Source organism: Passer domesticus, chromosome 3 (genome assembly GCF_036417665.1).
Source record: "Passer domesticus isolate bPasDom1 chromosome 3, bPasDom1.hap1, whole genome shotgun sequence".
In the NCBI taxonomy this organism is placed as follows: Eukaryota; Metazoa; Chordata; class Aves; order Passeriformes; family Passeridae; genus Passer; species Passer domesticus.
In genome coordinates this window covers 57,682,481-57,695,052 of record NC_087476.1, presented here as the reverse complement: position 1 = coordinate 57,695,052, position 12,572 = coordinate 57,682,481, and the positions used below count along the sequence as shown (strand labels likewise).

The 12,572-nt window shown below is 39.2% G+C and overlaps 1 protein-coding gene across 6 annotated transcripts in view; it reads right to left on the bottom strand.

Moving 5' to 3' along the window:
* Positions 1–1,914: 1,914 nt before the first annotated feature.
* PCMT1 (protein-L-isoaspartate (D-aspartate) O-methyltransferase) overlaps positions 1,915–12,572 on the bottom strand; it is a 36,415-nt gene continuing 25,757 nt past the window's right edge. For 4 of the 6 annotated variants that reach the window (XM_064413300.1, XM_064413301.1, XM_064413298.1 and 1 more), the window contains exons 7-8: positions 12,400–12,569; positions 1,915–3,980 (exon numbers count right to left, since the gene is read on the bottom strand). In XM_064413300.1, the coding sequence (XP_064269370.1) occupies positions 3,968–3,980; positions 12,400–12,569 (183 nt within the window). In that variant the 3' untranslated portion in view covers positions 1,915–3,967. Of the gene's footprint in view, positions 3,981–12,352; positions 12,570–12,572 lie in introns of all 6 variants that reach the window. The other 2 variants (XM_064413299.1, XM_064413303.1) reach the window with 2 other exon arrangements.

Below are 12,572 nucleotides of genomic sequence, written 5' to 3'. Positions count from 1 at the left end.
CCAAGAGCATGAGAGAACAGTAACAGCCTTTCACAGGAAAATTCAGAGTGCATCAGCTGCAGCATGAACTTGTGCTGTTGAAAAGCTACTACCTGGAACAGAAAGCAGCCCTGTTTGTCAAGGATGACATATGGGAGGTAAATAGGCCAGGTAGAGGGAAGTTTACATCACCTCTGCCAGCATAAGGCCAAGTTTTAGTCCATGCTTATTTCCTCAGACCTGGCTGAGGCATGGAACCCCAAACCTTGCCAGCTGGGGGGTCTGAGCACACAGGTGTGTGTTATTTACAGTAAAGGCAAAGTGGGGTTATGATACCTCCAGAGTGTCCGTGACTTACCACAACTGGTCTGCAGTTCACAACCTTTCACAGTTAAAAGCAGATGGACAAAACTCAAATAGACTCAACAAAGGCAAAAGGTGTGAACCCACAAAACCAACTTAGACCCCATGCTTGAAGCAATCTATTTAATATCACAGTACTTAAACTCTAATTTACCCTTCCTGATCTATGAAGTCTGGAATGCAAAAGACCAATTTCAGACATCATCTCCTGCATCCCCCTGTGCCATTTTTGAGGCAACACTTCCCCTCTGAATTTTTCTTTTGGTTCTGCAATGTGCATGTGTGACCTCGCCATTTGCCTTTTTTCTGAACCAGGACCACCCCTCATTCACTTCAGCAGAATACCTCTTCCACATTGCTTGGGACAGGGACCAAGGTTCCATCTTTTGAACTGCATCCTAATATGTTTAAAATCAGCTAAATAGAACCAAAGTTACAAATCATGAGCATGGCTTGTGCTACTCATCCTTTGTATCATGTCAAAGTTCAGAAGGAATTGTCTCATGTCTTCCTTCTGTGAACTGCATTTAAATCAAAAGCAGCACAACCTAGGGCACATTAATGAGTAGAAGGAAGAAAGCACTGCTACTGTAAGAATGGGTTAACACCCTTCTTCCTGGCAGGAAGGAGAGTACTAGTTCAGAATTCTCCTCTGAGTATTTTACTTTACTTCTTTGTGCTGATGGGTTAATTACACAGTCCCTCCACACTCAAAAATCCTGGAGCTTTTCACCGTCACAAAAACACTGCACATGTGGAGAGAACTGCTGCCAGCTGCAAGCTCCAGAGCCTACCACACAGAGCCCCTCTGGCTCCAGGCATTATTGCCCGTTTCAAACTCGATGACTACAAAACATTTCAGGAATCATCCAGGTGGCTTCATCAGCAGTGCTGGTGCACACGTGCTGTGTGCTGGTTTCCCTCCAGAAAATGTCATGTTACGGGTTCTGTGGCCTCAACCAGCTGACCAGTCTGAACAGAAAAAGTACACAGGTCATTCCTGCTACATAAACAGAAAGCATCCCTACAGCACATCAAACTCCTCTGTGGAGAGCCCACAATTCTTGGTGGGTTTTCAAGATACAGGTAGTGGCTTTCCAAGGCTTCTACTGTCTGGATCCCAGAAACAACTGGAAAAGCAACTCAAGAGTTCAGCCAATCTGTTCTCCCAAGCTGATCTGACTTAGAGGTGACAGTAACAACCCAGTGCAACATGACTGCACCTCTTATAAAGAGGTAGAGCTGTAATCCTTCCAAGTGGCAAATCACACTCTCCGAGGTGGCTGGATTCAACTATGGACAGCAGACAGAACTGTGCACAGAGCCTGTTCACCAAAACACACAGATGTGTGCTTCAGAAATTCCAAACAGACACCAAAAACCCCACTTACATTCCAGGTAGTATTAAGAGGCTTTGTAACAGATGCAATACATTAACTGACTGAAAATGGACACATAGTTCTGGTCAGTTAGCAAACCAGTATTTTTATACATGTTTTCTTTTGGATATATGAAATCCTGTTGAAGGTTAAAAACAATAAAACCAACCACAAAATCAGGCAGACACCTAGATACAGCTTCCTCTCAATTTGTTTTATTTGGCAAAGTAGCAATTCAGACAGTTCACACAGCATTTATTCAAGCTCTTCAAGTCTTCTGCATTTCAACTTGTCCTTGTCTCCAAGTTTTTTACTTCAGAACCATTGCTCCATCATGGAGGAGTTTCCATTTTCGACTACTAAATGCTACTCCTGGATCCTCCTTTCTGTCCGAGTACCTTGACTGTCATCAGCCCCTTCAGTGGAATGGGTGCACTAATCCCACCAGCCTTGGTCCCTGAAGTCTTACACCTCCTGAAGTGGTTCTCCCCCAGGAAGCTGCAATTGGGTCTCAGCTTTAACACCACTTCCAAGTCAGGCTAGCTTATTAGACTGTGTCCAGAGACAGGAATTTGGATACAGTTGAGCTCATATCTTTCATTTAACTGATTAAATTAGTGAGAAGATGTAAATAAAGCTGAACTCAAACTGAAAGATACAGCGACCAAAAGGTTGAACGTTAGCATGCATCAGTTATTTCACTTCAACACCAAGAACTAGAGTCACAGTTGATTGTGGGTTAGTACAAATTTGTCAGACGCAAGTGGATTTTTCTGGATTGTATTTTCTAGAATACGCACTATATTAATTTCTTTATAAGATTAATCTTGTGCATGTGCTCCCAGGCTGCAGTCAGATCAGGAGGTGGTACATTAACTTCCAAACATCTAAATAAATTAAGTCCTATAGTATCTTTCACAGAGGAACAAAATGGGGCTGGGCCTTCAAAAGGCAGGTTATTTAAAATGTTCCTTTTCCATATTCAGAGGCCTTTGAATTATAACCTTTATGCTTTCAGGGATTAATCCTATCACAAAATTATTGCTCTTTCACCATAGGAAGTTGTTTTGGGTTTTTTCCAGTGATCACTATGGGTTGTTTTATTCTATAATCCTTCCTATCATAAAAAAAAAAAAGATAATATGCTGTTTACTTTAATTCTGGGTCGCTCAAATATGAGCAAGATCACTGAAGACACACTTTCCCCCTTTCCCAAAGCAGCCCACCTTAGTGTACTGCTTCCTAATTTGTCAACATTTTATAGTACCAGAACACAAAACTTACATCAGAAAAAAAGGTTTAGAGCCTTCCAACTATTCTTCATACATCAAATGGCTTTACCAGAAGCAACATTCCTTTTAGGACCAAAGGGGGTTTTGGCTTTTAATAAAGAACCTAGCAATCCGTATATCAGACTACCTACCCATCCTAATCTTCCACACAAGCACAAAACCCCCTTTGGCTTTTAAATTTGCTTGGCAAAGCTGCATTGTGTAAATTGTTCAGTGATTGGAACACAGCTCACCTCATATTTATGGAGTTAGCTCCATGTGTATCACATCAGCACTGAGCTATAAACCACAACAGAATTTAAAGCTTACATTAATCAGTTTTAGAAGGAAAGGGAAAACCATGTCTGTTATGTCCAGCTTGAACAGAAATGTTTGATAGGAGCAGCCACCTACCTCTGATGTCTTGAAATTTAATATATACAAATGCCTGGTTTAAAGGTAAAAAAGCAGCTGATTGTATCTACTACATGCTAGTCTATGACACCATGTCAAAAGCTTAGAAAGGAAGTTCATCTCCTTTTAGTAGCATCTAGCAGACGTTGGAACACAGAAAACCTGGTATTACCTACGTAGTGTCGTAAGGTGCACAGAAGCGTTTTACCAAGGGACACAGGAGCCGAGAGAAGTGAGTGTTCAAGTTCCCCCATCAAAATCAGAGTTCACAAGCTACAGGTCTTTATCTGCAGTTTTGCAGAAATTCACTTTGAACAGATTAAAGTGAAATAAAGGCATGTTAAATAAAACAGTGCCCACATAAAACTTTCCACCATTTCTTTTTCAGATTTGCCTTGAGCATCTAAAAAAATAAAACAAACACCACGCTTTTCCATGCTGATAACAACAGTATAACGAAGTCCAAAACAAGCTGCAATGCTGTTGGTTTTCAAAAAGCTTTTAGAACGGGAGATGAGCAGTCCACTGTAACACTATGTTTGGGTCAAGATGATGTAGCTTTTACAATTCATCCCTGTAGAAAGAAAACACATGCAGTTATGTTTCTTCTCCCCTTGGAAATGGTATTTGAAAAGTTTTCATATTGAATCAGGTTACATTTAAGTGCTCACGCACATCAGCAAAACTTTAGAAATCTCTTCAAGCATTTGAGAAAAAAAAACAAACACTAAGGAAAGGCAACAGCAATCCCATATCATCTCATACTACTTTGTGACTTATTGTGAAATATGGGTCCTTCTACATTTAATGGATCACTTGGTTTAAGGAAACCCCCCCCATATTGCACAGCTACTAACACAGCTACCTGCCATCTGTATTCTGCTGGCTATACACTGGCAAGCAACTGAGCCAACTTACTAGACAGAGTATTGGCAAAACCCATCCTCTGTAGCTGCCAAAAAGGCAAGTGTAGCTTCTGCTGCAGTCTCTCAAGAAAGTGGAAATACAGTCTTGCATCCCTGTTATGCAGACTGTACCAGTTAGTTTCTTTATTTCTCAGAGGAACTCGATTAGCTCCTGAAGGAGCTACAAGAAATCAGGAGTGGGTTGTGGAAAGGCTGGGGGCAGGGCAGTGTGTGTGAGCTAAAAGGAGATTAGTTAGGAGAAAGGATGAATCAATAAGTCTCTCTAAACCACTAAAAGCAATCTAGAAAATGCAGAGGTTTGTTCCTGTAGGACATTTAAAACACATTGAAACAAGAAACCCATAGAACCTATATTCCAACCACAAAGTGATCATATAGTAGTGATTTGTTTAAGTATTTCTAAAGAATTAATTTTAATGCAAAACCCCCATCAAATCTGAAAGCTGTGCACTCTGTGCCACTCTGAGCACTGGAAAACTCAAAGAGAAGTGTTTTGCCTCTTTTTTTTGACAAGGCAGAAGCAATCTATAAATTCAGAATGAATTTGCTGCAATTTTTCTTTTAGTAGGTGCATCAGCCTCATCAGCTGAAGTGTCTGAATTAGAAGAAAAACTCAGTAATGTGATTGCTGGCTCAATACACAATAGTGTTTCCAGCTATCATGCAAATTAACCCACAAAAATATAGTTCTACATGCACACATACAAAACCTTTACGTTTCAAAGACATTATTATGCTCCAGGAATCATACAGCATGGAATGACAGCATGCAAAACATTTTAAAAGCAACTGAAAAGGCTGTAGAAACTAGTGCTTAAATGACTAGTTTTCTATCTAATGCAGCTGGGATGCAAACATTGTGATTTGTAAGTGATAAATATTTGCATTCTTTGCACTTTGCACTGCCTCCTAATAGTAAAGTACTAATCATACAGCTTTAGAGCACTGCAGTAATTACACACAGCAGAAAAAAGCAGGAGGTGGAAGAACACATCTTGGCAGGGATAAAGAAAAATCTGTTTATAGCTAAAGGTTTGGAAGCTCTCCGTATTTGCCTGTCTCACAGAATGGGTATTGCTTACTTTAAACAGAGAAAAAGAAATGAACATCTGATACCCAGTTTAAAATGCAGTGCCAGTGAATTCAGGACAAGTGCTTCATTCATCCCTAACACTTCCAGGAGCTGCATCATCAGTTAATTTTTACAACTTCAAGAAGTGTGTGTAAGTAATGACTACTGCTGTTGCTGGCTGAGTCTCATACGCCTAATTGTGGGTGTGATTTTTATCCTGATTCCTACCACACACTCACAGCTTTATAAAACCCTGCTCTTCTACTGTGACAAGCAATTCATAATCCTTCAAATACAAGGCAGATCCTCAAGCAACTGTAAGCCTAAGAAACATTTTGTATTTACCTTGAAACTATTAAACACAATGATTCCACCTAGCCACAGATGTTAGCAGGGCTTTTGCATAATGTTGCTAATGCATTTAAGGTGTTTAAAGTGTGGGGTTGTTTTTTCTTTTCCAAAGTGATATTTCTACTTAAAACATGTAAGTATTATATAACTATATAATTTAAAATAAATTGTATTAGCATGGCAATGTTTTAATTGTTGCTATTTTTCATTCCTTTAACATATTCTTGACCACTACATCCTGTATGTGACATTCAAAATAAGGATTTTCATATTTTATTTTTAGAACATTTACTGTATTAAGAGGATCAGCTTTCCTCAAGAGGTTTTTCACTTGCTCTTCACTAGTCATTAATCTAACAACAGCATGCCAGCCCAAACCAATCCCTGATATAAGTGTTAAAATTATACAGCATTTATTTTCTACAGATAGAAGTTGAATTTATATGTTCATTATTGGAATGTATATATTAGAAAGTGCCAGAAAAGTCTCAGATGGCCTGATAGGTAACAGTTGTCAGCTTTCTTCCTAAGGTAGCACAGCTTGCAGACATAAATACATATTACAAACCAGCATCAGCTCACCTGAGCTGATCCTGTATGGATCAGAAACTGCCAAGCTATGAAATCCACCATGTTTCAGCGACTGGTAAGAATCAGGATAATTATCCCATCCTCTCAGTAGTACAACAAAATCTGTCCTGCTGCAAAGCTTAAAAGGAGACTCAAAAGATTGCTCTTTCCTTGTTAAAGCTATCCTGTTGTCCTCTAGAGCCACAGAAAAGATCTACTGATTTGTATTCTTTCTGGCCACAGCTATTTACTGTGACTCTTACACAACTCACGTAATTTCTCTCCACCTTCATATATGCACTCCTTCCAATCTGCTTACCAGCTCCTGCTTAGCAAGCAATATATATATTTAGGGTTTAAGTCACCACTGTAGTCCTTCTCAGGCTTTTGGAATTACAGCAGGAGAACCACTCATCTATCAGCTGAGGTATCAAAGCAACTTTGTAAACTCAAGTTAAAGCAAATTTCAGAAGTCATTAGCTTAAGGTTACTATTCTTGAAAAAAAATGTAAGAAAGTTTGAAAAATTTTTGCTTGCTACTAGGGAAAACATATACATGAATACTCTACACTTCCCATTATGAATATCCAACAAAAAAAACAAGAAAAATTCTAATGTGCAGCTTTTCAGGTAAATTACAAACTATAAAGAATCAATGATCTTATCAACAATACATTTGGGATACAAGTAACTCATGCAGCTTTGTGATCCCTCACTGCCACTTTAGTGAAAGGCATTCAAATTAAATATTTGAACAAACATTTATAAATCTATCTGAAATCTGTATCTCACTCTTTTAGATCCACTTCAATTTTCTTGTCATTAGGCAGCATTTGACTTTCCCTTCTCAATACATCATTTATCTACGAAAAACATGTTGTCATTACTGAAAGTGAAATTCAGAGTGTAGCCTTTTATGAATTAGAAATACAGCATCAACTCAGTTTCAGCAGCCCATTATTTCTCACTTTATAACTTTAAAGATGCAATATTTAGACTTACAGCATTTTAATCTAGAAAGGTGCTATTATAAAATATTTATTATTTGCTATGATCAATCATAAAATTGAGAATAAATTGAAGTGATAAAGGATTTTTTTTTCTGTAATTTACAGTATCAGGTATATCACATAAACCTTTACATAATTGTATTGGGTTTTCCTAGCAAGGTTTTGGTGGTGGCGGGGGGGTGCTGCAGGGGTGGCTTCTGTGAGAAGCTGCCACAAGCTTCCTCCAGGTTCTACAGAGCCAACACCAGCTGGCTCCCAGACAGACCCTCCACTGGCCAACACTGAGCCAGTCAGGAATGGAAGCAACACCTCTGTGGCAACATATTCAACAAAGAAAACAGTTATTGTGCAGAGAAGAGCGGGGTGAGAACATGTGAGAGGAACTGCAGACACCCAGATCAGGGGAGGAGGGGCAGGAGCTGCTCCAGGTGCTGGAGCTGAGATTCCACTGGAGCCCCTGGTGCAGACCATGGTGAGGCTGGGCCTGCAGCCCTTGGAGGATCACAGGGATGCGGAGATCCACGTGCAGCCCCTGGAGGAGCCCATGCTGGAGCAGGGATGCCTGAGAGGAGGCTGTGACCCTGTGGGAAATGTGCTGGAGCAGCCTCCAGGCAGGGACCTGCAGGCCCATGAAGAGAGGAGCCCACACTGGAACAGGTTTCCTGGTAGGACTCGTCACCCTGTGCAGAACCTACACTGGAGCAGGCTGTGCCTGCAGGACTGCATCCCAAGAACAGTGACCCACCTTGGAGCAGCTCATGAAGAACTGCAGCCCATAGGAAGGACTCACGCTGGACAAGTTCAGGGAGAACTGTGTCCTGTGGGAGGGACCCCACACTGGAGCAGAGGAAGGACCCCTCTCCCTGAGCAGCAGCAGGAAGAATGTGTGACTAACTGGCTGTAAACCCCATTCCTTGCCTCCTTGCACTGCTAGGGGGCAGGATGTGGGGCTAGGAAGGAGGCAGAAGGGGTGCAGGAAAGGTGTTTTGAAGGTTTGTTTTACCTCTCATTATCCTGTTTTGATTTTGCTTGGCAATAATTTCAATTAATATCCCCAAGTCAAGTCTCTTGTACCCATGGTGGTAATTGGTGAGTGATCTCTACCTGTCCTTAAGTCACAAGCCTTGCATTGTATTCTCTCTCCTCTGTCTAGTTGTGGAGGGAACAGTTTTGGTGAGCAGCTGGCATTCAGTCAGGGCCAAATCACCTTGACACATAATTCATAATTCTTAAATTTAACCTAAAATATTTTGTAAGGAGATTCTTTTTGCCAAAGTAAAATAAAAACTTAAAACATAATCATTACTCTGCAGGACCTGAGGAATTCCAGCAAACAATATCTGCTAATTTCAAACTAAATTGATCAACTAGCTCATCAGGGGCACTTGTAACACTGAATAAGAGTTTCTAAGCAGAAACATATTAAAATGTATCCTAATAAATACATTTTCCAAAAGGGTGTTAATCTTGGTTTATGTACAGGTAAGTGGGATACAGTAACAGCCCCAGTTTAGTCACTGAAGCTTTTCTTCAGAAAGGTCATTATAATTTTGTATTTTATCAGCAAATATAAATTCAGCATGACATTTATAAATAATTTCTACTAATACAATATGTAAGACAAAAGTAGTTGTTAAAATTTTTAAAAAGCTGCCGGTCTGGAAATCAAATCCAAAATGCAACAGAGTCTCATTGATGTTATTTACATTGTTACTCTCTTATGCCTCTGCATCAGCAGTAGCACGGCCAGCAGGACAAGGTTTAGTGGCTCTTAGGATCAGGTTTAGTGGTGGACTTGGCAGCACCAGGTTAACAGTCAGACTCAATGACCTTAAACGTGTTTTCTATATATTATACGACTAAATAATACAACTGTGACACTTACAGTTGTCTTTCCACATAAGTAGAAAGTTTTATTTCACAGAGAAGTAAAACCAGAGAGATCCTAATTTATACAAGATCTGCCCACAAGGCAGCCATCAAGCCATGTTCCCAACTGTGCAACACAAGAGGCCCTCTCTCCATCCTATTTTTCAGTTAAAAAACCCAAAACAATTGAAGTTTTATGTGAAAGGATACCCTTATCAGTATAATCACATAACTGGGCATTGACTGCTGGATCTCTGGCACACAGCATTGTTTTGTTTTGTACCAGAGATAGGGTTCCTGTGTATATTCTACTTCTGAATGTCCCAGGGAGTCACATTTGAGAGGATTCCCACTAATATTGGGAGCTTGAAAAAGTATTACTGCAACTGAGCCAAAACTACAAAGTCATGGCCTAAATGTAAAGAAATTTAACAGTATTCACAAGTAAGATACTTAGCAATGTATTGAAATCCAAGGAATCTTTTCCTTCCAGCTAGTCCAGACTTCCTTTTGCTACAAGTTCCAGTTTTACATAGTGAAGCATGATACAAAATACCTGAAGATGGGGTTGACCTCAAACACCACTTAAGAGTGTTGTACTCCTTTGCAAAATCACCTTACAGCCCCATTAAAGGATGTTCTAAAATGTGAATGGCTCAGCAAAAATTTAAACAGCTTCTTTCATGCCAGCTGGAGGGTCTGCTACCCCATGAAAATGCTGCTGGCCTATCAGTTGTATTCTGTGAAGGGACACCCATTCTTCATTCAATGCAATAAAAGAGTTACCTGCATTAGGAATGAAATCACATAATGTAAACTAAAAGAATGACAAACTAAATACACAGAATTGAGCTAATATTAAATGATTGTTGTTTAATGAATTTGAGATTTACATCAACTAGTCTCCCATATACTACAGACTTTTATTACAGAAACACTTAGAGATGCTTTTTCAGAGGAGTCTCTAAATGAACTCTGCTCACAGATCTTGAGCAATTTAGAAAAGAAAAAATGAAATCTAGGAAGTGAAGAAAAAACAGCTCTTTCATCTTTGATGCGAGCATAGATAGCAAATGCTGACTTATAATTAGGAATTTCCTTAGCAGCAGCTGCCTGACCATATACTTCATAGCCACCAACAAGGAAAAACAAAGAAAAGAAAGATGTGACCTCCTGTAAGGTCAGCAGTATACTGACAGTTATCCTAGAAAATGGAATGGGAATTTTCATCAGATCACAAAAAGGACAATTAAAGAAATAGCAAATGTCACAAGAAGAGGACTTCTGAGATTTTCTTTAACAGAGAGTTTCAAGACTGAACAAAATTTAAATGTACAGAGCAAGATACAGTCTCTATGCCATTGCAGATGAACCCTTCAGGCCAAGCACTTATATTTTCTGATAACACCACTGTAACTTCTTAAATTAAAAATAAATAAATAAAATCAAGAAGTGCTTCAGAAAAGCACAGAAACTGGTATGAATTTCTGGGGAAAATAATTCTACAGTATACATGACTGAAGAAGGCCCAAAGACAAGCTCTTTCCAAGCTTTCAAAGAGCTTTCCACAAAGCTCTTTCCAAGCTAGCAGACAAAATGAAATACCAAACTGCACCAAAGAGATGCTAAAAACTCAGAATTCTAGTCCTTAACACAGTACCCCACCTTCACTTGTAGCAAGGGATAAACACTGTCATTCCAGACACCCTTCTTAAAGTGTTTTATGAACACGTACTGCTATCCTTTTTTTGGGATACCAATTGCTACTATAATCAGATCAGGTGGAAATAGAAAAAAATCTATGAAAACTCTCTGAGAGAAGGATGGTTTAAGAAGATGACTACTCTTTTTTAGAGCAAGCGGGATTCCAAACTTAAATAAAACATTTGCCAGAGGAGGAAACCGACCACAAAGGAAAGCTTCCAAAGCCTTACAAGAGGCAGGAAACCCCTGAGTACCACACTGAGGGAATACTGGCAACATTCGAGGCCAAAGCCTTCATTTGCATAACAAATACAGAACATTTGAATAACAAGCACGCTTCACAAGCTGTGAACTAAGCAGTATCTCACTGAAGTTGTTTTAAGAGTAATTTGTACGTGGTGGCTATACAGTAATCCAAGAAACACTGAAATGAGGTTTCACTAAGCAACAGTATGCAAACTGCTTTATTTTGCACTTTGTATGAATATTTTGATAGGTTAGACTGAATATTCATGTATTCAAATCACAAGCCATACTCCAAAATATCAAGGGGAAAAAAGCAAAAATCTAAATTTAGACTATGAAGCTCAAGAGTTGTTTTCAGAGCTCAATGCACATCTCTGCACTTCACTAATGCCAATAATACATTCACAAGCACTTTCTGCCAGGAAGCAAAACAGCACTGCTGCTTTGTTCATTCACATACTAATGCCTAGCATGGCTTAAGCTGACAGCTGCATTGAGTCTATTTATTTATTCATTTATTACTGGCTTTTCAATTCAGCAAACTGGAAGGTTTCCTACTTCTAGAAAGGCCTTTAGTTTGCTGTATTGGCAAATACAAATACTGCCCCATCAGAGACAGATGACAGACTTCTAATAACATGTCTGGGAAAATTTTCTAAACACTACTCAACTACATTTATACTTGAGGGAAGAAGGAATTATCTTTTCTACTTTTTGCAACTTGGAAGCTTAAAGGAAAAGCTTGCAAGATCATCTACATTTTCCACAAAGGATTTTACAAAGATTTTTCTTCATTTGTAGTGTTTCAGAAAAATAAAAAATGAACACCCAATTACCACTAACTTAAAGGACAAAACAGTATTTATTAAGTAAAATTTTACACTTCACCCTAATTATTGGGCAAAATAGTTATAAAAAAATCATTAAAAGTTTAACCTTAGAAAATACTGTGTTTAAAACAACAAATAAGAATCTTCAAAACACCAAAGACTAAAGAAAACATGTCCAAAAAAGACAAAGTGCAACCCATGCAATATTTTTCTTCTGCTTTTAATTTAACTCAAACTTAGCATAACCTCCTTTGGGTGATGTAGTAATGCAGACTGAGTCACTTTTCATGGTATGGAGGAGCAGAAAGCAATGACAGCAGCAAAGGCAGGCCTTGCAGTCTATCTGCTTAAAATTCACACCCTTTCACCTTGCATGTGTGTGGAAGAAGTAAGTGGAACAGAAAATCACTTCCACCTGGACCACTGCTTCTCTTTATCTGTTAAAGGCACATATATCACTCCCATCAGAGGCTTCATTTTGACACTGCCATCTTCTAGTTTGTCATACTGTTCGAGCATCTGGTTTCCCCCAGCAGGGCCAACTGGTAATATCAATCTTCCGCCAGGTTTTAACTGGTCTATAAGCTA